The 27,928-nt window shown below is 51.6% G+C and overlaps 1 protein-coding gene across 4 annotated transcripts in view; it reads right to left on the bottom strand.

The window, feature by feature from the left end:
* Nucleotides 1-26,229, bottom strand: part of ACAP3 (ArfGAP with coiled-coil, ankyrin repeat and PH domains 3) — a 73,769-nt gene extending 47,540 nt beyond the window's left edge. For 3 of the 4 annotated variants that reach the window (XM_027702072.1, XM_027702071.1, XM_027702069.1), the window contains exon 1: nt 26,101-26,228. In XM_027702072.1, coding sequence (XP_027557873.1) covers nt 26,101-26,147 — 47 coding nt within the window. In that variant the 5' untranslated portion in view covers nt 26,148-26,228. Of the gene's footprint in view, nt 1-26,100 lie in introns of all 4 variants that reach the window. The other variant, XM_027702070.1, reaches the window with a different exon arrangement.
* Nucleotides 26,230-27,928: the final 1,699 nt, after the last annotated feature.

A 27,928-nucleotide genomic window follows, 5' to 3' on the forward strand; every position in this document is an offset into this window, starting at 1 on the left:
GCTGCAGCTGGAATGAACGCCTTGGAATACCGTATTCCAAGGGTGGGTCTGGGAGCAGGAATCCCGGAGCCGGGGCTGCATCCTCACCTCTGGCAACGCCTCAGCAAAACTACCCCGTCATTCCCTGCCTCGGCTTTCCCTGCCTGGGAAAACGGAGCCGCTTCCACGGAGCTGCGCTGTGACAGCTGGGACACCCTCGGAGCCCTTCAGACGGGAGACGCCGCGAGGAGATTTACTCCCAATATTGCCAGAGATTTATTAACACACCCCCGGGTGCTGACAAGCCAGCAGCACAAACGCTGGCGCTCCGTGCAAACGCTGACCTAGATTTTGAGGAGTTCTGCCGGAATCTGGCACAGGGGATGTCTCTTGCTCACCGGCTTTTTGAGTCAGCAGCATCCACGTAAGCAGGGAGTGCACGGCTCCCTCCGGAGCTGGCCCTTTGCTGCTGCCACTCAGCGTTTCACAGAGCAGAGCAAAGATTATTTTCGCTTTTTCCACCCTCCCAAAACTGAAGGCTCTGCTGCTGGAGTGGAAGCAGAACGTCTGCCAGGGGCAGAACGAGGTTTGGAACAACCCCTTGGCACTTCAGCTTCGTTAGCACCGGGACAGGGCAGTGCTGCCTGTTGGTGCAGGGTGAGCACAGGGTGGCACAGAGCAGCCTTGTGATGCCAGCAGTGACCTGGCTGAGAGGGAAAGGAATTCCCACAACACACCAGTTGAGTTTCCAGTGGAGAGGAGGAGATCAGAGCTCCTTCCCGAGCCCTGCAGGGAGCGGGTGTCACCTCACTCATTGTACTCGTGACTAATCATCTTGCTTCATCAGGTTAAGGAGAAAGGCCCAGTTTTACTAGAAAACACTGGTTTTCTTCCTGATTTTTGTCTGTGTGAGGGATTGGCTCCTGGTGCTGGACTCTCATGGTGCTGGTCCTCACAGAACTGCTCCTGCAGGGCTCCCCTCGAGCATCCAGGCTTGCCCCAGCCCTTGCCTGGCTCTGGCAGGGCCACAACCACGAGGATCCTTGGCTGGGAGCCCTGACAGCACCCATGGCACCAGGAAACCTGCAGGAGAGACTTCTTGAGGAGAAGGTTTGCTCAGAGGCTCCAGGTCTCTTGGCAGGTCAGCAAAGGGCCAAGAACCTCCTGCTCCACACGGGAAGGTCGAGGCAGGGAGGATGGATGGTCCCACGTGCTCACACTGCAAGGGCTGAGAGCAGATTCTGCCAGGGCACTGCTTGGTGCTCTGAAAGCAAAACTCAGTGAGAAAGCAGCCACAGTGCTGGTGGTGACAGCAGCCACAGTGTGGTGACCACCACAGTCACCACCAGCAAAGGCTCAGGGGGACAGTCCTGGAGCCAGCAAGGCATGAGACACCAAATCCTCCAGCAGATACTGGACTGTAAACCTTCCCCTCATCCCAAATCCAGCGGGATCTCACACGTGTGCCCAGTGCTGGGCACGTGCTTCACCCAGCTCCCTAAGCTGGAACAGGAACCAGAGCGAGGAAAGAAATGTCTTTGCAGAACCAGTTGCACGGGTACAACCAGTAAATGAACCAGATCCAGAGATGTGCCCAGTCAGGAATAAACTCAGGAGTTAATGGCACACACTGCTGCCCTTCAACCCCTGGGTGCCAAGGCTGAGCTGGCACACACACAGATGCCTCTTGCTAAACTGGGCATCAGAAGAAATCCTGGTTTGCTGTGGCCTTGCTCCACCTGCATCACTTGGCACTAAAGAGCTCACTAACAACCTGGAGTCCCACAAAAACGCCACCCACGAAGCCACAGTGTTTTCACATCGTGGCTGAGCATCCCAGACCAGCCCAAATAAACTGAGGGAAAGAGTTGTCACCCCCCCCAGGCCTCTGCGGGTCAAACTGCAGGTTGCTAAATTTCTCTAAGTAAATAAAAATATTTTCTCTGCGCTGTTATGCAAATGAAAGAAGGGTAAAGTCAGGCACAGAGGAATGAGGAGGTATTTTGGAGCATTGTCCAGATATCCTTGCCCATGGAACACTGTGACTCCAGCAGACACTTCCAAACACAGGGCATATCTAAAAATAAGAAGTATGAAATCCTTCTTATTTGCCCGTGGGCTTTTCTCTGGCACCATTAATCCTTTCATTCCTCCGTGTCCCACGTGATCACTTGCCAGCAGAAGCTGCAATTTGACAAAAAAAATCAAATATCACAAATTAATTATCAACTCCTAATTGGGCCAGCAAGTGAAAGCAGACAGGCTGGATCTGCTGGCACGAGGCACTGAGCACACATCCCCCACTCCTGCCACAAATATCATCCTTAAAACTAAGCCAGAAGGGCAGGACATATGCAGAATCAGGGTGCAGTGGCTGTAGGTGGGTGATGAATTGCAGAATTGACTGTTAAATGTCTACATATTAAATGGAGGCATTAAATCACACCCTAAACCTGCACAAGTGAGGAATTAGACCCTGCAGCTGAAGGCTGCAGACCTTGCCACTGATCTACATCAAATTAGAGGACATCAGGAGGGATTAAATGGGTTTTTAATTCGAGAACAAATCTGTTCCATGCAAAATCCTGCAGCCTCGCACCTTGCCGGTAACGGTGTGGGGTGGCAGGTAAAGTCAGGGCCTACAGCTCACGAGAATTCCACAGAAAAGTTGTTTTGGAAAGAAAAAAAAGCCCCTCTGGCAGCTGTTGTGTGGACTCTGCTACGCTGCAGAGCCTCCTGCCTCGAACCAGAAAGAGCTGGACCGCGGATCTTGTTTAGTCTATGATGGTTATTGCTGTGGAGAGAGCTTTGTTTTACTCCTAAATACTCCTTCTCCCACACACAGGCAGGACCACAGTGCACACGCAGAGTTTGGCAGCAGTGTTTGAAACCCAGAGCTGGAATGCAAAAGGGATTTCAGGGATCGATGGGAGCCAGGGAACAGGCAGGGGAGAGACACGTCGGCAATAACGGGAGATGCTGCAAACCCAGAGGGGGCCAGGGAAACCAGGCAGAGAGGGTGGGTCAGCAAAGGGAAGCGAGAGGAAAGTGCTTCTCTGTCTCTCCAGGGTTTGAGCTCACACAGAGCCCACGGGAAGCTGCTGGTTGGCACCAGCTGGGAATGCAGCCCCCGGCTCCGGTTCCGCATCCTCGCAGCCCAGAGAGCTGTGCCACAAAGCTCTGCCGGGCCAGGCTTTGCTTCCTGTGCCACTTGATGCTCCAGAACCCCCCCCTGCACCTGGGCTGGCTCTGGACCCTGCTCTGAGGAGCCAAAGGGGAGAGAGAGAATGGTGAGAAAGCCGCATTCAGCGAGGCAGGGCAGGGAAAACGCTCCCGCTGCCAGTGGCAGGTGTCCCTGTGGCACAGATAAACGTCCCCCTGGCCGGGAACACACCCCCCCCTTCCCCCCAACACACACACACTCAGGCTCTTGTTCCAATTATTCCCATTAGCCGTGGAACAGGAGCCCATTCTGGGGGCAGGGGATCATCTTGCACTGATTGCTGCTTGTCCCCTGCCTCGTTGGGAGCTCACGAGCCGCCGCCGGCCCCGCACGTGGAGCGCTGGCACACCCGGGCACAGGGACAATGCCCTGCCCTGTGGCCACAGCCACAGGAACTCCATTGTGTGGCCCCAACACTGGGGCTGTGTTCCCCTTGGCTGGTTTTCCCAGCTCTGTGAGAATTCCCAGTGCTCTGCCAAGGCTGAGCCTCGCCGGCCTTTTCACGCCGGGGTTTCGTTTCCCCGTTTCCCAGCACGGCGCTGGTGCCCGTCCAGCTCCGCTGGCAGGGGCCACATTCCCAGCTCTCCCCATCCTGCTGGAAGCCCTGACCCTACAGAACTACAGAACCCCCGGATTTCTCCCCTGTGACCCCCAAAAGGAGCCTGGTTTGCACGAGGAACGTGGCGTTTGGAGCTGTTTCCCGCTACGCTCGAGAGCAGCCTTTGGGAAGTGTTTTCCTGCTCATTGGGAAAATCCACCTCCCAGAGGTTTTTTTTTTTTATTGCTCAAACCCCTCCCCTAAGTGGAGAAGTGCTGTGATGCAGGTAAAGCAGGGGAATCCTAGGAATGCTGCTGGGATAAACATAATCATCCAAATCAGTGCCAAAATGCCACGGGAACTCACGGATTTGCAGCCTGGAAGCAGCAGGGATGGTCAGGACTGTCCAGTCATGACTGCATCACCCAGAAACATCCCAGTGGTCACTCCAAGACCTGATTCTACTCTGCCAGTATCTTTTTCCAGACAGAAGGAATTCTTTTACCCCCGAGAGCAGCGACACCCAGAACTAAACTCCCCGGGAAGAGCCACTGATGTCCTTTCCATGTGCACCCTGCCCTGTTCACCCCTCAACATCATCTCTTCCTAACATCCCCTGACACAGGGATCTCTCTGCCAGCCACAGAAGGAGCTGTGTCCCATTATCTAAGGCAGAGAGAGCATCTACCACTTTCCCTGGATAATCCCTTAATTAGTGTGGCCTCCAAAATAATCCTATTGAACGGGGTTTACAGGCAGCACAGTTTAAAACAAGCCACAGATCCCAGGGAAATGGCCAGTCTGTCACTCCTGGGTGTCATTGTATTAGCTGATTAGTTCCCTTTTGTATCTGCTAAAACAGGTTGTGCCCAACCCTCCCAATCTTCCCGCAGCACTAATGGACCTTTTGATTAATAAATCACAGCTTGCTGGGCTTAAAGGCCAAGAGATGTTTCCCAGATCCATTCCAAGCTGGCACCCAGGAACAGCTTGCAGGCAGCACCCTTTGCAAGGAAAATCATTTCCATGCCAGCAGCTCCATCCTCTCTGTGGAGGCTGAAGGAGCAGGATGGGGATTAAGACATTATTAGCTTGGCCTCTTGTAGGAGAGTGGGAAGAAATGTTGTTACTGATTCATGAAGACAGATAAGGAAACAATTGCTCTGCTTATCCTGCGTGGTTGGGAGCCAGGGATCTGTGTGTGCCCTAAAGCACTGGGAAATGAGCTCTCATCACATCCTGCAGCCACACAGGAATCAGGGGCACTGCAGGAATTACACCAGGGGGTCTGGTGCTTCAGGCAGTTAAAAAAAAGCCCTGAGGAGCAAGGAAGTGCTCCCTGAAATCAAAAACCCCTGGGGTTGCAAAAAAAAAATAAAAAAAATTAAACCAACCTGTCCTTTGGGGCACAATAACAGTTATTCTTTCTCCTTTCTCTCTCTCAGTGCACGCACATAAATATGTGCACTGCCCTTTTAACTGCAAATCCTGAGCAGCTCTGGGAGGACAATGTCTGGAAAGGTTTCCTCCCATTGCCAGAAGAAACAAATGTCTTGTGTGAGAGATGCTGGCTGGGGGGAGAGAGGGGGCTGGGTTTGGATTGGGCTCTGAATGTTTTTTCTCTCCCCTCTTCCCACTCCCTGTTTCTCCTCTGATTCACAAGGAAACCACAAAGCAAACTCGGGACTGAATGAGACTTGGTTTTGTGAATGTTCTGGCTTTTTTTTTTTTCCTTTGGACATTCACTTCCTCCCCCTCCAGCCCAAACCTCCTCCTTTTTTCCAAGCAGCCCAACACAAACTCTGCAAACTTCCCCCAGTGTAAACACCACCAAAATCTGGCCTCCTATTTCATTTCCTCTGCAGAAGCCACTGGGAGTTACAGTGATGGACAAAAGGCAAATTTTAATGCTCTGGTTTGGTCCAATCCTATTTAATTTCAACTCTTCCAACACTTTCCTGTGAGGACAGACTTGGAGGAGCAAAAGCCCAGAGTCACTCAGTGCATTCCAGGAGGTGAATCCCTCTGTCTCTCCAGGTACCTTCTCTGAGAGGCACCTTCCAAGATGACACTCCACCCTCAGCATCTTGCCCTCACCACGTCACCAGTGCTCTGCTCCACTGCAAAATCCAGCAGAGCCAACTTAAATTACCTTTTATAACACATTTTATATACTTCAGCCTGTGTCTACTCCATAATGGGATTTAAGGGATTTTTTTAATTTTTTTTTAAATTTCACAAGCCACCCACGTTATTTCCACAGGCCTTTAAAATTCCAGCCTTGGATCATCAGCTCTAAAGTGAGATTAATCCCCTGCCTAACAAAGAACTGAGGGGAGAACTCTGTTAATGCTTATTTGCAAGGTTTAGGTGATACAAGGACGGACTAATCCGAGTGGAAAGGCTGCAAAAAATCTTCTGGAAAGCACTGGCTGGAATTGGTGTGTTTTAACCAAGGCTTCCTTTTCCTGGGAAACAGGTTCTCCTGCTCAGGGCTGAGTAGGAGTGATCACACATCAAAGGCTTTGCTTATGCAACCACGGGAGCCAAGAGCAACTTCAGCCTGGGGTGGCACAGAATCCCTGGGGTGTCACAGAATCCCTGGGGTGTCACATCCCATGGAAACCTGCCTGGGAATTTTCTGGAGGGGGGAAAAAGGTATTTTCTGGAGGAAAAAAAAGCGTTTTCTGCAAGAATTCTTTGGCAGAACTGGTTTATCAGAGTGAAACATTCCACGAGACAGGGGTGAGATGGGGAATATTCCGTTCTGGAAGGAGATGATGGACCAAGGTGTTGTGCTTCCATCACTCTGGGGCTGAGCTCTTTGAATTCTAAGTTTCACAGTAAGATCTGAGCCCAGCTGGAAAGGGAATGACAGTTTTCAAGTGAAAAATTACTTTGGAATTTCACGGAATCACAGAATCATTCAAATCGGAAAAGGCCTTTGGAGATCATCAAGTCCAACCATGGAGCACCACCACTAAACCATGTCCTCAAGTGCCACATCCACACGATTTCTGAACACTTCCAGGGATGGTGACTCCACCTGGGCAGCCCATTCCAATGCTTTTACAACCCTTTCCATGAAAAAAAAACCCACTTCCTAATATCTAATCTAAACCTCTCCTGGCACAACTTGAGGCCGTTTCCTCCCCTTGTTTTCACATCCCCAGGAGTTTCTTGGACCGATTTTTTAAAGGCCATAACGCTTCTGAAATAAAAATTGAGGGGGGAAAAAACCCACAAAACCCCAGAGAAATTCCTGCAAAGCTGCACTCCCAGCTCGGAGAAAGCCCAGCCCTGCCCTGGGAATGCTGTGCAGAGGAACCTGTCACACCAAGGGGCTAATGAGGGATCTGTGTAACAGGAGCTGGCAAGCATAAGGAAGATTTCACACCCTTCCTGCCATGAATGGGAAGAGCCATTCACTCAGGAGTCCTCAATCATTCCCTTTGTGTCCAGGGCTATTAATATCTTTACAAGACTAGTCGAGCCACGGGCTAAGCTTTTGTGTCTTGGCTACTAATTAATGGTTGCAAAACACACACACAGAGCTCACACCAGTCAGGAAAGAAAGGGCTGGTGTGGGGTTACTCGCAGTAGTAACTGCAGATTCTCCAGGTGAAAACATGTATTTGATTTCTAGAATGTCACAGAAAGACTGTCACACCTCCAGGGAGTTTAAGGAGATGAGGCAGTTAAAGAGTGAGAGAAACAGAGGGAATGCTATCCAAGGAAATCAAAAGGAGAATAGAATTTATCCACCTGATCCCTCGGCCTGTGCTTAAAATCATAGGATCACAGAAGGTTTGGGTTGGAAAGGACCTTAAGATCATCTCATTCCATGGGCAGGGACACCTTCCACTAGCCCAGGTTGCTCCAAGACCCATCCAGCCTGGCCTTGGACACTTCCAGGGATGGGAAGTCACACTTCATGCCATTTCCATCAGCCATCAGTGAACATCTCTGCCCATTGGAATGGAGATCCAGCTGCCTTTGATTTAATTAAGGAAGGCCTTGGGAAGCAGGAGTGCTTTGTTCCAAAGGGCCCTTTCTTCCCCACACGAGCATCTCTGTCCTGATGATCCCAGAAGATCAACACTGGGAATATTTCACCCCGTGCCTCGTGCACGGAGTTAAACAAACCCATGCCAGGGTCCAGCTGGCACAAGCTGCTGGCAAGATGTTCCTACAAGCTGGATAATCCACCTGCAGTGCCACTGTTCTGGCCATCCAACAGGGATCCATGGGATAACCTGTGCCAGGCCAAGGATGGTGTCCAGACACAGCCACCTGCCACACTTTGGGGTTCACTTATTGACAAGTGGTGGCAAGAGAAGAGTTTGTGGCTCTGACAGAAGTCAGGGTGTGTTTAGAGACCCCAAGCCATGGAGTGCTCATGGAGGGGTCTCTGAACACCCCTGTTTTCCAGCCTCCAACATCCTCTCCCTGCACAGGGAGGAGGAGGAGGCAGAGCCCTGAATGAGATGTCCTGGAAAGAAACGGGCCAAGGAGACAAGAGTTCATGTGGGGAGGAGCTGCCTGGGTTTGATTTGAGGCTGAGTCAAGGCCAAGCCACAGCCCTGGATTCTCCATCACTGAGATCACACAAGACTCGGGAAAACAACTGACCCAAACTCCTCAAACTGGTGACTGTGACACACCAAACAACCCCAGAGGCACCAAACTCAGCCTTCCCCCCACCCAGCACCGAGGGGGCTTCGACCTGTTTGCATCCAGAACCACCTCAGGGGCTGACACAGGAATGATCCAAGAGCACTCCAGGACCTGGATGTGCAGGGAAAACACCCGTCTGTGTTATCTCCACGTTTCCAAGGCTCCCTGTGCAGGGACAAGTTCATCCCTCAGAGCTGCCAAACCTCACCCTTTGCTCATTTTGGGGAGGATTTCTGCGCTTCCAGGTGATGTAAAATAAAGATCACCTGGAATAAAAAATAGGTGGATGCTCCTTCTGTGTGACAGCACCCAAATTTGTGCCACAGCTGAACAGGAACAGTGGCTGTGGTGGTTTCTGGAGCTCAGTGTGCCCTCAGCACTCCATCCAGGCAGGCAGATCCATCAGCTCTGATCCTTCCCAAAGCTGTGCCATCAGCCTGAAAACATCCCCAAAACCCCAGACCTGCTGCTGCTAATCTCTGTTTCCCTTTTCTGCTCAGAAGTGACAAAGCAGAAAGCAGCTCCTGCCTCACATTCCTCCGAGCCCACAGGAAACCATAAATCAGGGGGAAAACACAACACACAGGGAGAACTTGCAAAAGGCCAAACACCAGGATGGGCCCAGGGGCTGGGGAAAGGGAAACAGGGAAACCAGCAAAACCAGCCACAAAGTGGGCACCAAACCCACACCTCCACCTCAGCTGGGATGGGTCCTGCTCCCAAAAATACAGGAGAACTGAGGGGAGGGCAACTAAAAGTCTTCCCCTCTTTCAAGGGAGCACATATAGACACTTATATATCTATATTTTGCATTTCCTTCCATTGTAATTTAATAATAATAATAATAATAATAATAATAATAATAATAATAATAATAATAATAATTTAAAACCTTTTAGGAGAAGAGGGTTGAGCCTCCCCAAATGCCACCTGGGCAGAGGGCTCAGCTGGCTTCCAGGGGCACCAAGTGACCCTGCCAGGGGACAGGAGGGGGTAGGAGGAAGAGCTGAGGTGAGTTTGTGTTTGAAGGGGAGGGAGGGAGTCTGTGACCTGCTTGCTTTGGGTCTTGAAGGCTTTTTGGAGTGTCCCAAAGGGATCCTGCCCGGCCACGGGAGCACATCGACCTCTGAGGAACCAAACTTGTTTCCTGGCACTCCTGGGAGCTTGGAGGACACAGGGAAGGGGGGTTTTGGCTCAGTTTTGCTTTGCAGAGCCCCTCAGAGCTCAGAACCCTCAGTGTGACCACCCATGGAAGTGAATCCCCTGGCACATCCCTGTTTTTGGGACAGGACCTGCTCCATGTGCCCCCACCAACCCCAAGGAAGGTGCTTGAGGCTGAAGCTCTTTGTGTCTGAATGCAGCAAGGACCTGCTTCCTTTAGAGGTGACTTGTTCTGGTCAGAATGGCTGAGATTTGCTCTGGCCCAGATAAATCTATTTATAGCAAGTGTTATGCTAATTCCACACACGGATCTGATCTGCTGGCACTGCTGGAGCATTAATTCCTCCTGCTACCTGTCCTTTTTAACCCCCTCTGGGCACCAGCAGCCTTTTCATCCTCAGATCACCAGTTCCAACAACAAGCTAGATGGGTTTTTTCCCCTTTTTTCCATTTCCAGAAAACCCCACAGGGCTCCCTTTCCCGCATCTCCTCCCTGTGGAATTTGCTGCTTCAATCTGTGTTTGGAACAAGTGGGAGAAACCTCGGTAAAAACAGGTTATGGAAGCAATTTTAAAGCCACTCACATTTAAGTCACTTAAAAACAAAAAAATTGAATTGCTTTTATTACCTTACCTGAGGTTCACGTCAGGTTTTGTAGAGACTAATTCACTTGTGAACTAAGGAGTGTGGAGGGGATTGAACTCATCACTGAAATGAGTCTCTGGGATAAACTGGACCAATTGCTTAATGGAGAAATGGTAACAGAAGAGCTGTTTTTAGTGGCTGGAGTCTCCTGGTTTTGCTCCAGGATAATGGAATAAGCTCTATTTCTAATCTTGACTAAAATCTCTCCACAGATGGCTGTAAAGCATGATGCAGATGTGGAAGGCTGTGCCAGTGCTTTTTTGATCCTGGGAGTTTTCTGCAGGAGAAAAATGAGGTGGAAGAGCAGAAGCTTGGACCATGTAAGTGACACTGAAATCATCTCCCTCCTCTTCACTGTTTTATTCTCATTTGTGTTTTGTTTTTTCTTTTTCCAAAGGCTCAGTGAAAAATCATTTGCCCTTTTCAGTGATTGCTCAAAAACTCGAACTTGTCATCAAATCCATCAGCTCCAGCTCCTTCCCTGCTACAGAACAAGTAGCCACCAGACTCAGCTCCTCACTCTTTATATAAAAAGTCCCCCTGGGCAGCACTTGGGGATTCCTGGCCTGTCCTGCTGCAAGGAGAGGTTTGGGTCAACAGTGTGCCAAGAGCACAACAAACAATTCAAACAGAAAAGTGCATCAAGACTTGAAAAAGTGACTGCCCAAATCTCTTTTACACTGGGACATGAACACAGATGTTTCTTGCTGTTTGGTGTTTTATTTTCCCCCATTTTTTGTGGGGGCTGCAACCCCTAAAAGCCACAATGTTTCCTCAGAGGTGAAGACACCCTGTGCCTAAACTCAGCTCTGCCTTTGGTGACAGTGCTCCCAACATCCTGCACAGCTCCACAAACCCCCAGGTCTTTGTCTGGAACATGCTAAATGTCAGTTTACAGCTCCCACCCCTTCCCCTGAGAGGCTGGAGGTGTGTGTTTAGACAAGGCTTTGAAGCAAGATGAGTAAGACTTGGTAGTTTGGTTGCTTGGCGTGTTCCATTGACTTTAAATCTGTACATTAATATTCAGCAAGAACTGGCACTGCCTTCAGCAGACACAGAATTGCAGATATGGCTTTTATGCACTCTGCTATCCATACAAATATAGGATTTTCCACTATTGCTCCTCGTTTATGTTCAAATTATAGAAAGGCCTATTGGAATTTATTAAAGGATTTGAGTTTCCCGAGTACTTTGAATCCTCCATCACTATTTTCTCATAGCTCCTGCAGCATCAAGGAGCTACTTGGACCAATGCTTTGAGAAGGGCATTGGATTAGATGACCTCCAGAGGTCTCTTCCAACTTAAATTACTCTAGGATTTAATGGCTTAAAGATGAAATCCTTTCCTTAGCTCTTCTAATGCACTCCTTATGTAATGTATCTCATGATAACAGGTTTTTCCCCAGCTTCTCTTTTGCAACTCCCAGCCAAATGTTCAAGGAGACCAGAGCAACTTGAGCATCTGGATGTGTCATGTCCAGCCCTGGCTGATCACTAGAGCAGAGAAAAAAAAGGGCTGTGCATGAGGCAGGTTGCTTTTCATCACCCATCCTTCCAGTCTAGAAGGGAAATTCAGACAGAAGTCGCAGCAAACTATTTCCTACTCGTGGCCACAGCACTGCAGCAGCTTCCTAAATCTTGGGAGAAGAGGGAAGCAGCTCAGGAACATCCCAGCACTGTTCATTTTCTATTACTGATGCTTCAGCGTGAGGGGAACCCCGTTAGAAAAGGGATTTGCTGGGGACAGGGGGGTCAGGAAGCAGCACTGAAGGGGTTTGGTTCCCTTTGGTGGTTTAGATCAGCAGATGTCTGTGCTAAGTGTGGTCAAACCAGTCAGGACCACGGACCCCTGGGGGGTTCTGGCAGTAAATCAGAGAGCTGACTGTGAAAAGGCACCAACCCTGAGGGGGTTCTCCACTTGCCAGAGCACTCAGGACCACCCATTTCTTGTCCAAGGCTGTTCTCGGCCCTTTCTGTTCACTAAAAGCCATTTCTCAGCCAAGCTGCTGAGCTGAGCAGCTCAGAGTGATGGATTCTCCACAGGGACCATTTCACCACGTGTGCTAACGCTGATGGATCAGCAGGGACCTGACAAAGACCATCTGGTGGCCACCACACAGCACCTTCCACCTTCAGCTCAGCAGAGCGTTGCCCCTTTTCTGCTGAGAGCCACTAATTCCCCTGGTCATCAGACTCTGCCTTCCCTCCTGCTCCCAACATTCATTTTGCTGGAGGATGACACAGCTGCAAGGCTGGAGCCCTGGTTCAATGGGCAGGAGGTTTTAGCACCACATCTCTAATATGCTTGGAGAAAAGCCCAGAGGAGATCCAGGTCTGAAAAAACATGGACACTGCCCTCCTGCAATTCAGAGACCCCCCAAGGCCTCTCTGAGCATCACACGGGGCAGTTCAGCTCCTGGAATGTCACTGAGAGGATGCAAGAGAGGCTCTGGGGTCTGGAGAAGGAAATATCACCCAGAGATTCATGGTGAGCAAAGGAGGTGAGGCAGCAAACACCTCCCCACACCCCCCAGTCCAGAAGGTGCCTCCTGAGCCCCACCCGACCAGTTCCACCAACTGGAAAAACCCTGGCACAGGTTGCCCAGACAAGCTGTGGCTGCCCCATCCCTGGAAACACTCAAGGCCAGGTTGGACAGGACTCTGAGCCACCTGCCCTGGTTCCAAATGTCCCTGCCCATGGCAGAGGATGGGATTAGATGGCCTTAGGAGGTGCCTTCCAACCCAAACCAGTCCATGATTCCAGGGGACACGTGCCCAGAAACAGGAAACAAGCACCAACCACCAAATATTCTCCACCCTCACAACTCCATCAATCAGCCATTTGCCCTTTCCCAGGAGTGACACTTTTTCCTGCACACTTTGATCCATCTTGCTGAGCAACCTCAGAGCAGAGCTGGCCTGTCTGCTCTTTTCCCTGCTCTTTTCCTTGCTCTTTTCCCTGGGCTGCAAGGACTGAGCTTTTGCAGTGGCAGCTGCACACACAGGAATATCCTTCCCTGAGCTGAAGAAAAAATCCCAATGCTCCTTAGACGACATTTGTTGCTTTTTTCTTTTTTTTTTTTTTTTTTAAACAAGCAAACTGGATTTATCACAAAAAGCTCCTATCAAACAGTTCCACCTTCTCCCCGAGTGACCCTCGGAGACATCCGTTTACCAACGGGGCTGGAGGGGATCCAGGAGGCTTTTGTTGAGACTTCCCCTGGTGCACAGCTGAGCCCGAGCCGCCCTCCCCCAGCAGGGATCTCTTTCAGCGCTAAATGCTCCTTGTTTCTTTTTTTTTTTTCTCCTCTCTCTCTCCCTCCCCTGGGCCTTTGGCTCAGAGCTGCAGCTCCCCAACCTCTGGGCTCCCTTTGTCTCTGCCTGAAAGGCTTTTCCTGTGTCGTGTCCTGCCAAAGGCAGCGAAGGTCCTGCCCTCCCTGGCAGCAGAAGTGCTCAGAGTGCTGCTGGCCCGGGGGGCAAAAAGGGAAGGTCCTGCCCCTTCCTGTGCCACTTGCACCCTCCCAGAGGTGCCAAATGTTTTTTGCTGTGTCCCAGTGCCACGAAACAACTGGATTTTTTTTTTCCCCACCAGCAGCACAACCCCTTTCCTAAAAGGGTGAGAGTTTGTGGCTGATGCTGCATGGAAGCTTGCTGGGGGAATATCAATCAGTGTCCCAGACACCAAGCATCCCTTGCTTTTATTTATCCCTCTCAAGGGTTGGGTATAGTCCTGTTTTTCTAGCTCTGAATTCCTCCCTGACATGTCTCCAGAGGGAATAGAACTGTTGTGATGTGGCTGGGATTGGGGGATTAATTCTCATCTGAAAAATCAGTGTCTCAGTCATCAAGCTCTGGAAAAGGACACTTTTAGAGTGCAGCCAGAAGGATTTTCACCAGTTACACATTGCTCTCTGTGGCCATGGGAGGGACTGTCACATCCCTCTGAGCTCCTGAATCATCCCTGCAGGACCAACACCACTGTCCTGCTGCATTCCCAGAGCTGTCCTGGAGCCTGCCCTGGAGATGGGTTGGTCAGGCTCATCCACAAGGAGGAAGCTCACACAAAAGTCAAAATATTGAGGGCAGAGGGATTAATTGGGACCACTGGGATAAAATTAATCCATCCCCTGTGCTGAGTGAGGCAGCCCAGGCAAGGCAGAACAGAGCTGGTGTTGGAACAACGGGGGCTGAGCAGGGAAAAAGAACTCAGGGACAAAGTCCAGGGTCAGAACAACAGGGCTGAGCCCTGCAGGACTCACAGACACTCATCCTCTGTGCTGAAGGTTTAGCTAAAAACCTCCACTTCTTGATTTCTCACACCCCTCATCTCCACCCACACAGTCCAGAACAGCAGGTGGAAGAAAAGAACTGAACTGGGACTGACTGGGGGGAACACGAGCCACGATGAAAGTCCACGACAGCATCCTGACTTCTGAGAGCAGCCTCTTCCCATCCCACCAGCACATGGATCATTCCAGTGCCTCAGCCCTGTTTACCAGTTTGGCATTTTCTGCCTGATCTCTGAAATCAGATGAGTCAGTGGCACATCGAGAGTTTGTGTTATTCCCAACTCCTAAACTCAATCTGGCAGGGCTGGGTTTGTCCCACTCTTGGAACACTGAAGGCTGGAGTCTTTCTACAAATGTCACTGTTGCTGCCTTCTCGTCCTCCAGCCTTCAGGTGGGCAGCAGCTGAAGTGCCAGGCTCCAGACAGTGCCAGCTGGGAATCTGGGAAGTGTGGGGAAAGGGAAGAGAGGAGAAAAATAGGGGAAAAAAAGGGGGAAAGAATGGGGAGGGGAAAGGGAGGGGGGGGAGGGGAAGGGAAGGGAAGGGAAGCTCTATCAGTGCTCTCCCAGGGTCTGTTTCTCCACCCTGGGGCGAGGTCATGGAGCAGGGACAAATCCACATTTCCTGCCCCAAACTGGGTTTCTCAGAGAACAAAGGGGTGAGATTCTGCAGAGGGGCTGAGCTGTGGGAACCACCATTGTTTCCCCGAGCTGGGACAGAGCAGGAACAACATACAGGCTTTAAAAGCTGCCCTTCAGAACAGTCCTGGAGATTTCTGCACTGCCCCAACACTGCCAGGGTGGCAGGACCCTGGTGGTGCTCAAATAAAGCCTGGCACAACTGCCTGGATGCTGAGAAAGCACCACAAGCTCTCTGTGTCTCTCTCTGTCCATGCAGGACACACATCTACATTTTACTGCCATCAAATATCCTTTCACCTCATCCCAGGCAGACGTATCCAAGCCTTGGAATCACCCAGGAATTCACACACACGCTGTTTCCATCAGTGGCAGCATTTCACAGGGAGAATGGAAATATTTCAGCCCTGCTGTAGCGTGATGGAGCAGGCTGGGTGTGCAGAGCAGGGATTATCTCACTCCCTGATATTATATAATCTGTTTAGACGGTGCCACTTGATGCTTATTTAAGGAATGAATGAGCACTTCGCTCTGGGATGTGCCACCCGTGAGCTGTGACATCATCCCTCTAATCCCCTGGAATGACTCCACGGCTTTGCTTCCCAGCCATTCCCTGGGTGATTGCACTCAGGGGTGTGTGAGTGTGCACGTGTGGGAGGGTTATTCCACAGCAGTGTCACACAATTCCATAATCATTTAGGTGGGAAAAGACCTCTGAGACCATCGAGGCCACCCTGTGCCACGTCCCCACCTCATTCCCCAGCCCAGAGCACTGAGGGCCACATCCAGCCCTTCCTTGGACACCTCCAGGGGTGGGGACTCCAAACCTCCCTGGGCAGCCCCTTCCAATGCCTGAGCACCCTTTCCAGCAAGAAATTCTTCCTGATGTCCAACCTGACCCTCCCCTGGCACAGCTTGAGGCCGTTCCCTCTCCTCCTTGTTCCCTGGGAGCAGAGCCTGACCCCTCCCTGGCTCCAACCTCTTTTCAGGGAGTTGCAGAGAGCAGGAAAGTCCCCCCAACTCTCCTTTTCTCCAGGCAAGATAAATCATGGTTAACTACATCAGAATGTTCTCCACCTCCCTCGAGAAGGGCCCTGGCACATAGGAAAAGTGAATTTCTGCAGATAAGGTGAAGCAAGACGAGGACCTGACACGTGTGTGGCTCTGTGAACGCCCCACACTGCATTTGTTTGGTTAACCTCACATTCAGAGGGCTGGTATGGGCTGTTGAGAGCACACCTACAACCTTTCCAGCCTTTTTTTTTTTCCTGGTCCTTCCTTCCTGCAAACCAACCTTCTGAGCTGAATTCCCTCCCTTAGGCCAGAGGAGACAGCAATGTGCAAAACCAGAGCGAGCTGTGGATGCACTGCCTGGACCCCAAACCCTGTCCAGACAGCACCCAGCGAGGCAAAAGTGTGGAACCCTCTGCCAGGAGGTTGTGGAGGGACAATTATCCCGCCTGGTTGGCTCCTTTTGGGAGCAGTGGCTCGGAGGAGTGATCAGCTCCTGCAGCAACACGTGTGGTTTGACCTGGGGAGGGGGTTCTGTCCCCCCTGCTCTGGCAAAGAGGGGCAAAGCCAGTCCCTCAGCACCCAGCAAGTGCAGGAGGAGACACAGGAGGCTCCTCAGAGTCTCCAGGATACCCCATCATCCCCTTTGCTCATCTCTTGCAATCGAGGCAGAAATGCTTTTCCCTCCCTCCCAGCAGCTCCCCCAGCAGCAGGCAGAGCATTGCCCAGGATGTTTTCCCTTTGCTGGTGCCCAGCCAGCCCCAGTGGGTGCTGTGCCTGCTGCTGAGGGCCAGCCTGGCAGCAGCTGGGCATGGATGCAGTGGAGCTGCAGGAAATCAGCCTCCACCCTCCCCACAGTGCATGGGAATAACTGGTCCTTATCCCAGTTATCCCCATCCTATGGGGTCCTACAGAGAAGGAGGCTGCCAGATACCTTCTAGTGCTGAGTGCTGGGGAGTAGAGACAGGATTCACCTTCAATTCACCTCCAGTTCACCTCAAATTCACCTTAAATTCACCTCAAATTCACCTTAAATTCACCTCCAATTCACCTCCAATTCACCTCCAATTCACCTTAAATTCACCTCTGTGCAGCCTGGAAGAAGCCCCTCTCTGCCAGGGGCTGCACCTCAGCCACCCCCTGTGCCCTGGGACTAAGGCAAACAGGTCCCCAGTGCTCCATCCAGGGAATTCCGCAGCTCCAATTCCTCATCTTGATAAATATCCGTATTTATTTATCCATAAAATTCCATGTTGATAAATATCAATACGGAATAGCTCCGAGATCTTAAAGCGAACTCTGCAGCTCCTCAAAGAAGGCAAGGCAGCAAACACAAAGCTGCTGGCAGGTAAAAAAATCTCAGCTTTCCACACTGACTGTGTTGCTGCTTCCCCTCTCCCTCCCAGTCTGGAATTGCTGGTCAAAGAGGGAACAAATTCTGTTCCTTTCCCCACAGGGAACACTTAGCACGGCATCACGTCAGCACAGAGCCAAACCTGCTTTCTTTTTGCCTCACTTCCTTTCCTCCACCCTCATTTTTGAAGCTTTACATGAGAGAGGAGCCACGTTAACTCTGGGGAGAGTTAACAATCCGTGTGTGGAACAAACCCTTGGGAAACAGCAGCCAGCAGTGCCTGGAAATGTCTGAAATCAGAACACAGCCCCTGAGAACAGAGGAGAACTGCAAGCAAACAGGCAAGGAAGCACTTGGCTCCAGGGGAACATTCTGTCCCGTCCTCAAAATTCAACCAGACTTGGACTGCAGGTCTGTTCTAAGGGCTCTTTTCTTTATCCCAGATAACCAAACTCACACAGAGAGCACCAGCCTGGGTTGTTGGTTTTTTTTTTTAAGCAAAGCCAGTGCTTAGGAAGCCAGAAAAACTCATGGTTGCACTGGCCTTCCTGCTGCAAAAAAAATTCATACCGTGGCTGAAATTTCATAGTGTTATGAAACCAGGTTTTAAAGGGGCCATCGCCCTCTCAGAAAAGCTTGGGATTCCAAAGCTCCTGGGCTTGCTTTTCACTCCTCCCTCCCGCCCCTGCTCTTCCACTGCCCCTTGAGAACAGCAGCTGAGGACGTTTCCAGTGGGGTTTGCAGTTCCAGGTCGATTTTAGGTGCAGGAATGAGCTGATTTCCCGAGGGCTGGGGGAAGCAGCAGTGGGGAAAAGGGCCCTGAGCAGGGGCCAGGGCTGTGAGCTCGCCCTGACAGCCCGGGTGAGACAGCCCAGAGACAGCTGCAGCCAGCCCCAGAGTCACTCCTGCAGCTCTGGTTACAGGTCCCAGCCTTCCTGCTGCTCCCATCCCCAAATAATCCAACAGCACACACGTGCTTTCCACCCTGAGCTCTGCTGTCCCCCTGACACCGAACTGGGAGCCTCCAGCTTCCTGCCATCCTCAAACAGGGACTCTCACCTCACTGTACCTGTGCAGCAAGCCCAGGATATGCGCCCCAGAAACCAGCAAACGCTGGTTTTAGCCGCAGAAAAAGGGACTTGCAGGATCCCCCCGGCGCGTGTTTAACGAACTCCGGAGCCGTAATGGAATTTCCAGCGCCCTGATCCGGGCATTAGCAGATGAGACAGTGCTTTATTCCTCATCCAGTGATTACAGGTCACAGCTGAACCGCCCTACTGACGGTGCAAAACTTTGCCAAAGCACCCAGATTAACAGAGGCTGCGTCACTGAAAACCCCGGGGACGCGCCACGAGCTCCCGGCATGGCAGGGGCCAGATGGGGGAAGCTGCCAGACACAGCCCCAGCTCCTCCAGGCCAAGGATTCTCCTTCATCCCTTCTCCCTGAGCAGCCTGGATGATGCTGTTGAGGCAAAAAAAAAAAAGAAAAGCCTCAGCCTGACTGCAAGAGTCTGAGCTGCCTTCCTGTCTCTGGGATGAAGGTAAACAGATGGCTCCTCTCACCCGGGCTGGGAAGGTCCCTCTGCCCTCCTTTCCAGCCCTCCTCTGGAATGCCAGACCCTCCTACCTAGAGGAACCACTGGGAATGGATGATGAATCCATCAGTGCTGATAGCACCACGTTATGAAGGTGCTTTGTCATCACAGACATTAATTATTTCACGGGCTCTTGACTCAGATCCACGGTGTGACCCGTCCCTACCTCAGCTGAGGGAAATGAAACAAAGGAGCTGCTGGAATGAATAAAAGGGACTTTTGTCAGTCACACAACCCCTGAGTGGCAAAGCCCCTGCACTCCCCAGGCTCCACTCCAGCCACCAAGAGAGCCTGGATCCCTTCAGGTCCACACCATTGTTTGCCATCACCACAAAATTGGCTTTGTGGCACCTTCCTGAGCTTCAGCAGTGAGTGACAACAGACTCTGACTTGCCCTCAGCACAGAAAGTTCGCTGGCTTTGCAGGAACACACATTTCCACAGGAGCCTGACAGAGTCCACGTGAACGAGGATGAACAAATGCTGCTCCCCTGAACTCCCTCTCACCCTCCATCCCTGAACTCTCACCCTCCATCCCTCAACTCTCACCCTCCATCTGACCTGGCCATGCTGAGGTCCTTCGAGGACCAGGGCTGGAATCCAGAGGCACTGCTCAGTGCCAAGACAACCAGCAAAGCACAATTATCACCACACATGTCCCTCTCTGAGGAGGACTGGACCACTCCCACCCCCAGATAATTCAAGAGCACAGAGAAGCTGAAATCAGCAGCTCTGAGCCACAGCACCCCTGGGTCTCACTGCCCTCTTCCACCACAGGGTTATTGCTATTTTGTTTGGGGTTTTTTTTCCTTTTAGCAAGCTTTGTCATCTGCCTTCCCAGCCTTTTACAGTCTTTATTGCAGCCAGAAAACCTTGGCTTTCTCAGTGGCTTTTGGGCATCCTAAAGGACAAGGCCTGTGGTTCCCCGTGGTGTTGACATCTGGAAGGTTCCGAGGGAATGAAGAAGAGACTCACACCCTCAGCTTCAGGTGTAAAATCATTCAGGTTGGACAACTTTCCCCTTACCCTTATGGGAACCAGAAGAGCCAGTGAGAGAGAAGGATGTCCAAAGACTATCAGTGAGAAAAAAAGAGATGATTTTCATCTGCATGCGCCAGCAGAGAGACAACAGAGAGGAACAGCTACTGAAAGACTGAAAATTAAAAGCAACTGAAAATAAAAGCTAGTCAGAAATTGCTCTGTTAAGACAACTAGAAGCATTTCAAAGTTTGCAAATACTCTCACACTGCTACAAACAAGAGCGTTATTTTGGTGACAAAGTCAATCATCCGGTTGCCAGATACCAAAATTCCCCTTGCTCGTGTGGTACACAAGCAAAGTCCTGAGCTGTAGCTCCCATGAGCAGCCTGAGAGATGAGTTTTCACTGCAAACTCACAGCTTGTAAGTCAGAGCAGTTTTATCTTGGGGGGGGGAAATTAATTTAAAAACCCTTTCCTGATTTGTTGGGTTGGGATGGACCCCTGGGGTTTTACCTTCCGAATCGTGGCCCTTTGGGACACTCTGTTTACACAGCTCACAGTTCAAAGTTATTAAGGAAACTGCTTTGATAAAAATTTGGCATAAAGCACCATTTTGCCAAGCCAGAGGTCTCGAGGCAGAACTGTCAAGTCAGTTCTCTCATCCCAGGGGGTTTTCCCTGACTACACACTGAATAAAGACCTTCAGCTCTGCCCACAGCACTGCAGCTTTTTCTGAGTACCTCAGAATTCCCAGGGGAGTTTTAATGACAGGGAACTTCAGATTAAGGGATTTCTGCTTCCAAATACTCCTGTGCTACCACCTATGGAGGAAAAAACCCCTGTGCCACATGAGGGTCTTGTGTGGTCTGTCAGGATTCACCTGACACAGGAGCAGCTGGAATATCACACCCCCCCCTCTGGGAGATGCTGTCACGAGCCCAGGCTGGGAATGGCACATCAGGCACAAACTGCCACAAATACACGTGTGGGGAGAGCAGACAACCATCAACCCTGTCCCAGCAGAACCCCAGCAAAGGCCAGACTTGGTTCTGTGTTGCTGGATTTGGGTCACTTTAAAGCCACGCTGAAAAAAAGGGAGGCTGGAAACCAGGAAAGGGAACAAAGCCTCACTCCAGGTGGGAAGCTCCACACAGAGATATCCAGGGGCTGGATGGACAGGATTGACCACTGCAACTGGGAGAGCATCCCACGGTGCCGTGAGAGGAATTAACTCCACGGTGACATTCTTGCTTTGACTTCTCCCTTTCCACACCTCCCTTTGACTTGGGGAGCGCAACGATGGAGAGATAAGAAATAAATGTGGTACAATTGACACAGATAACATCAATCTGCTTTTATGATGATATCTTCTCTCTCGTGCAGCTGAAGCAGCAAGTGCTGGCAAACTGGGCTCGTTAGTGTGAGATTCAAGAAGCAGCAGCTCTGCGTGGGCGTCGTGCGACTGCCACCGGGCTCGGGGATCCTGCTTACATAAGCCTTGTGTAACAAAAACCGATTTCAAATCGATGCTGTGATCTTTGGCTTGAACTGATTTCGAGTTCTCTTGGCCACCCCGTGTGTGATTTCAATTTGCTCCGAACTAACGAGCTGGTAGGTTTGGCTCACCTCGAACCACCCGTGGACGGGGCTGGCACGGATCACGCGGGAGCCACCCGAGTTTTCTCTGGGCAGGCCTTTGCTCACACACATTCACCCAGGATGCATCAAAACTGGTTATGCTGGCTTTAAACTTGTCTAATTCCCCTCTGTTATCAGACTTAGCGAGATCAGTTCGACTGAGGGTTTTAATTCAATTCTTCCCGTTCTGTTTGAAACGCCCCGGTCGGAGTTCGAAGGTTGTTTTCTAAATGTACTCGTTTTTCCACTTTCCTTTCCTCTGGCGAGTGGCTTTTTCTTCTCTTGCACCTTTCATGGAGCTGGAATTACATCCCTGCACCTTTCCCTGCCTAATGAGAGCCACAACAAGGTGCAGACGGTGCTGCACAGTGCCAGAACAAAGGTCTCTGCCCGTGTCCCTGCGTCCCTGCCTGATGACAGCGCTGCTCCAGGAAGCCCTGGGAGTGTCTGAGCCACCAGACAAGAGGCTGCAAGGCATGGGGGAGGTGAAGCTGGGCTTGGGAAACCTCAATTCCAGGCTGAGCAGCACAGGGGTCCCCCCCAGTGACCCGGAGCTGGGATGTCCACGGAGAGATGCTGTTAATTGTCTGTTCCTGTAGGTTGTGGTGGCTGTAATGTTGGGAGAAGGTTCCAGCAGCTGAGTGACTGTGCTACAGTCAGGGCAGGGCAGCCCTGGCTCACCCCATGGACACGGGGAACCCTGAACCTCACAACAAGCTGATTAATCAGGTTCATTAAGAGCGACTACAACGACACCAGCAATGTTAGTTATGGAAATAACCGCCCATCTCCCGCCCTTGGGGGAGTCACCACAGAGGCATTTGGGGTTTTCTGTGGCCTGCAGAGGGCTGCAGCCAGGCCCAGCCCCTGCAATTTGTTCCTGCTCTTCCCTCACCCTCCTGAGTGTTCCTGGAGTGCATTTACACCCCGAGTGAGTAACAGTGGCACAGAATCACAGAATGGTTTGGGTGGGAAGGGACCTTAAAGATCATCTCATTCCACGGGCAGGGACACCTTCCACTAGCCCAGTGCTCCAGCCTGGCCTTGGGCACTTCCAGGGATCCAGGGGCAGCCACAGCTTCTCTGGGCTTCCTTTTTTGCAAGAATGAATCACAGAATGGTTTTGGGTTGGAAGGGACCTCAAAGATCATCTCATTCCAACGCCCAAAGGAACCCAACTGACTCATCTGGCACCGTCCCCTAAAGATCTGCAAGGGTTAGGGCAGCACTGGCTCCTCCTCTGCATCACCCCAGACCACCAGCTTCCAGGAGCGAGTGGAACAAGCCAGGAACGTGTTCCTAGATTTCCCAGACTCCTCCCAGTTAAACAGGGCAGGGAGATGAAAAGCCACAATATCTATTGGGGTTGCATTCAAATGTGCAAGAACAGGTCCTTCAAGGTAATTATCCCTGTTTACTGGAACTGAGTGCACGTCTCTACAAGAGATGCCTTGCAGAAATCAGGCTTATCTGCCCATCTGAAGGTTGGACAATATTAAAGTGTATGAAATTTAAAAGAAAATACAAGTTTTCACTGTCTCTCTAAAGTTGGAAGCGCTGAGGGATAGAGTGTATTCTTAGGATTGATTTGGAGCGTTTTGGCATGGAGTTGGATGTGATTGCTAAGGCAGACCAGTTTGGTAGCCTTATTATGGGATGTTCAATGCAGTGTTTGTTTATGCCTGTGTCATTTTTTTGGAGCTTCCTGCCCTCCCCGTGTCTGACACACAGAAGACAATTTTTGATCATCTCGAAGGCTCACAACTGAGGAGAATAAACCAGGTGTAAAACAGGGCATAACCTTTTGCTGGGAAGTGCAGACGGGTTCTGTGGGTGCCAGCAGGAAAGGGAGGGTAATTCCTACCTAAAGGACTGGCATAGGAACCTTGGATTAAATTTTCCCTCTTTCACAATGTTTCCTATGGAAAGGGACTTCAGCTATTGCTGTCTCAGCCTCTGTTGAGAAAGTGGATTATGTGCTACCTTCTATCACCACTTTTTAATATATATTTTTATATATATATCTATATTTTACGTTTTTATAGTTGTAAAATTTTAGGGATGTGTTAGCAAGCATCTCTGCCCCTTACACACCCCCAAGGATTCTCTTGTATTACCAACCAATAATTCTAACAGAAGAACTAATTAAAGATTTAGAAGGAAGAAAAGTACAACAGGAGGCTAAAACCTTTGAGAAATTCTATTTGGTTCTTTTTTTTTTTCCCCTAGCCCTGCTGAAGTCAGGATTTCTCACTGCTTAAGGTGTTCACAGTTTAAATATTCCCCTGCTCCATATATTTCAGCCCTCTTGAAATATCCAGCCTTATTTCTCCAGCCTAATCTCTTGTTCTCCCCGTAACAGTCAGACTGTGTCTGGCCATTTGGGAAATAGTTCATAATTCCATGCTTAAATAACTGCCTTTTGATAAAGGTCCAGCCCAGTGCTCTGAGAGCTGTTTTGTTTTTATGGATGGAGCAGACAGAGCAGAATGATGTTGCCTGCATACTAAGAAACTTGGCCCGGAGCCCACACACACACACACACACAGCAAAGGCAAAATAAATAAATAAACATATCAATCAATCTTGACGTCACCAGGAAAAGGGTCACTGCCATGTGGAACGAGACATCTGGCCAGTGAAGTCACAGCTCTGGAAGGATGCCACCGAGCAAGTTCACATGCTCTGCAGCACAATGGGATGAAATGACAGTCAAAAGAGGGGGAAAAAAAAGGGGGAGGATCAATTCTAATTGATGCTAAGTGAGCAGGGGATTAAAGCAGGAGCTCCCGACCTTCTGCCAACCTGCCCATGCCTTCAACCTTTTCCTGTTGAAAAAACTCCCATGATTCCAACCCCACCCAGGGTTAGGACCAGCCTGGCATCTCACATGACACTGCCCATTACCTTTTAGAACCAGCCTCGGAACAAGACAGAGCAGAACCTTACCACACAATTAAAATTAAAACACGTGGAGGAGGACCCTTCCCGCAGCCCTGCACATTCCCACACGCAGGAATAAAGAAGGTGCACTTGCCCAGGTGTTTGTGTTACCTGCAGCTGCACCACAACCACACACAAAATGACAATTTGTCAGAGAACCCACAGCCACAGACCACTGCAGCCTTTGGGATGCAGCCTGCGTGCCAGGGGAAGCTTTGTAAACGCACTTAAAAGCCAAATGCAAACTGTCTCACTCATTAAACAGGAAGGTTTTTGAGAAGAAGGAACACGAAATGTCTGCAGGAAGGAGAGAGACCTCCCCCCGACAACTCTTTCCCCTGCACACACGGCCAGCTCGCTCCTGCAGGCTATTGTCTGTATTTCCCTCGGTCCCCATCCAGACACAGCATTGAAAGCGGCGGGAGATTGTTCCCAGTGGAAGCTCCGATATTCCCTTTATAGCGCCGGGACACCGGAGCCCATCCGGACACGCAGCCAGGATGCTCCTGGCACAATGGAGCATCTGCCCCCGGAGCGTGGCGGCTCCCGCAGCCCCGGGCACTGCTCAGGCGGCCTGATTTGAATGCAGCGCAGCCGAGCCGGAGTCTTTGTTGTCATAGCCCAGATTCCTTTAAGACCGCTAAAAAAAAAAAAAAAAATCCACCCTCCAAGAGATGGGAATGTGACTGCATGGAAAATGACTGTATTCCTTGAGCCCCGGCTCTGCGGGCGGTTCCAATCGGCTCTGTCCGGCTGAGCCCCGCGGGGTGATGATGCCCCGTCCGCCCCGTCCCAATCCCAACGGGATCCGGCGCTGCCCGCCCGGATCCCGGAATTCCTAATTTTTGTATTATTATTTTTTTTTCACGTGCCAAGCGCCCGGACAGAGCGGGACAGCGCGGCGGGGAGGGAGAGCGGGATGCGGGGGCACAGGAGGGATGCGGGGTAGAATGAGGGGCGCGGGGTAGAATGAGGGGCACAGGGGGAATGCGGGGCACGGAAGGGGGGGATGCGGGGTGGAATGAGGGGCACGGGGGGGATGCGGGGCACAGGGGGAGGGATGCGGGGTGGAACGAGGGGCACGGGGGGGATGCGGGGCACGGAAGGGGGGTATAGGGGGCAGAATGAGGCGCATGGGGGGGATGCGGGGCATGGGAGGGGAGGGTGCGGGGTAGAATGAGGAGCACTGCAGGGATGCCGGGCACGGGAGGAGGGCATGCGGGGCACGGAGGGACAACGCCCGCTGTCCCGGCTGGGCCCCGTCTCCATCCCCTCGGCGGCTCCGGGGCCATCTCCCCTCTCTCCCCTCCGCAGCCCGGGCGCGGCCCCGCGCAGCGCGGAGCCGGCGAAGGGCCCTGCCCGTCTTCTCCGTATCCTTCTCCAAGCCGCCCAAAACCATTCCCGGGGCCGCCCCGGCTTCCTTGCTCTTACCGGAACCGGGGCGAGTCCTTGATGCACTCCTCGAACTCCACCGTCATGCTGCCGGTCGGCCCTGGGCGCGCTCAGCGGAGGAAGCGCATCGCCCGCCGCTCTGGAGCCGAGGACGCGCGGGCAGCAGCGCCCGCCCCCCGCCGCCGCTGCGGGGATGGAGCGAAGCCCGGCACCCGCCTCCCTCCCACCGCACCCGCGGGCACCGCGGGCACCGCCGGCCACGCACCGAGCCGGGCACGGAGCGCGGTCACCGCCCCGCCGGCCCGCGGGGCATCCCCTGCCCGGCACCGCGCCGAGGTGGGTGGGTGGGTGGGAGGCAGCTCCGCCGTCCCCTTTGCTCGCGGTGACAAGAGTTAATTAGGGTGCGAACGACCTCTGAGGTCACAGGATCGTGAAAACATCAAGGCTCTGGAAGAGGGGTTTAGGATAGAGTCCAACTGTGACCACAGCGCCCAGCACCAGATCCGGGTGGCTCTGGGACACCTCCGGGGATGGGGACTCCACCACCTCCCCGGGCAACCTGACCACCCTTCTTTTTCCACCTTTTTATTCCCATGCCTGGCCACCCTCACAGTGAAAATTTTTTTTTAATATCTGATCTGGCTTTCCCCTGTCTCATCTTGAACACCTCCAGGGGTGGTGACTCCACCACCTCCCAGAGAGACTTATTCCAGTGCCTGACCACCCTCACAGTGAAACAATTTTTGATATCTACTCTGAATCTCCCCCATGTCATCTCAAGGTCGTTTCCTCTAGTCCTCCCTCTCAGTGCCAGCACGGTAGGAAAGCAGACCCCTCTTCCATACAATGTCCTTTCAGTGAGGTCCCACCCGAGCCTCATCTTCTGGAGTCCAAACAAACCCAGCTCCCTCAGCTCTTCCTCACAAGACCTTTGATGGCCTTGTTGCCCTTCACTGGACAACCTCCAGCATTTCAATGTCCTTTTTAAAGTGAGATCAAGTCCAAACTATGACCCAACACCACCATATCAACCAGATCATGGCACTCAGTGCCACATCCAGCCTTTCCTTAAACACCTCCAGGGATGGCGATTCCACCACCTCCCTGGGCAGCCCATTCCAATCTGTTATCACCCCTTTTGGGAAGGAAGTTTTGCCTGTTTCTCCCCTGTTTGGGTGAGGATGGGTGCTCAGATGACACTCAGGACATGGCTCAGGGCTGAGCTGGCTGTGACAGCAGCCACCACCTTGGACACCAGCCCGGGCTGTGATGAGCTGGAGGGGCAGCCAGTCATGTCAGGAAGGAATTTTTTACAATGAGGGTGTTAAAACATTGGGATGGGGGTCCCATCCCTGGAAACATCCAAGGACAAAGCTCTGAGCAACCTCATCTAGTGGAAGGTGTCCTTGCCCATGGCAGGGGTTGGACTAATGACATTCACGGGTCACTTCCAACCCAACCCATTCCATGATTTGCCACCAGGTTGTGTGCACTGGAGAAAAAAAAACCCAACCAACCAAACTGTGCAATTCTATATCAGCAGCAGCAAAAGGATTGACATCAATCCTGTTACTACTTAATCTAGTTTTTAATTTTCTATACACAGTGGATTTGCTGCTGCCATCAGCCATGTGATAAATCTGCAGTGTCTCCTCTGGATCCAACATAATCACCCAAGGAAGGAAGACATCTGGGCTTGGGGGTCCAGCTGAACAGATCACATTTGCCACAGGAGAAGCACCATAATGTGGTGTGGATAAATGAGGCTAATTAGTGTGGGCTTAGTCCTGAGCCTCCCCCCACCCAGCACCACAGACACAACAGTGTCAACCACCTCATTCACTGCAGGTTTTATAGGAATTGAGAG

The sequence above is a fragment of the Neopelma chrysocephalum genome, unplaced genomic scaffold (genome assembly GCF_003984885.1).
Source record: "Neopelma chrysocephalum unplaced genomic scaffold, ASM398488v2 Primary Assembly neopelma1_180, whole genome shotgun sequence".
NCBI lineage: Eukaryota > Metazoa > Chordata > Aves > Passeriformes > Pipridae > Neopelma > Neopelma chrysocephalum.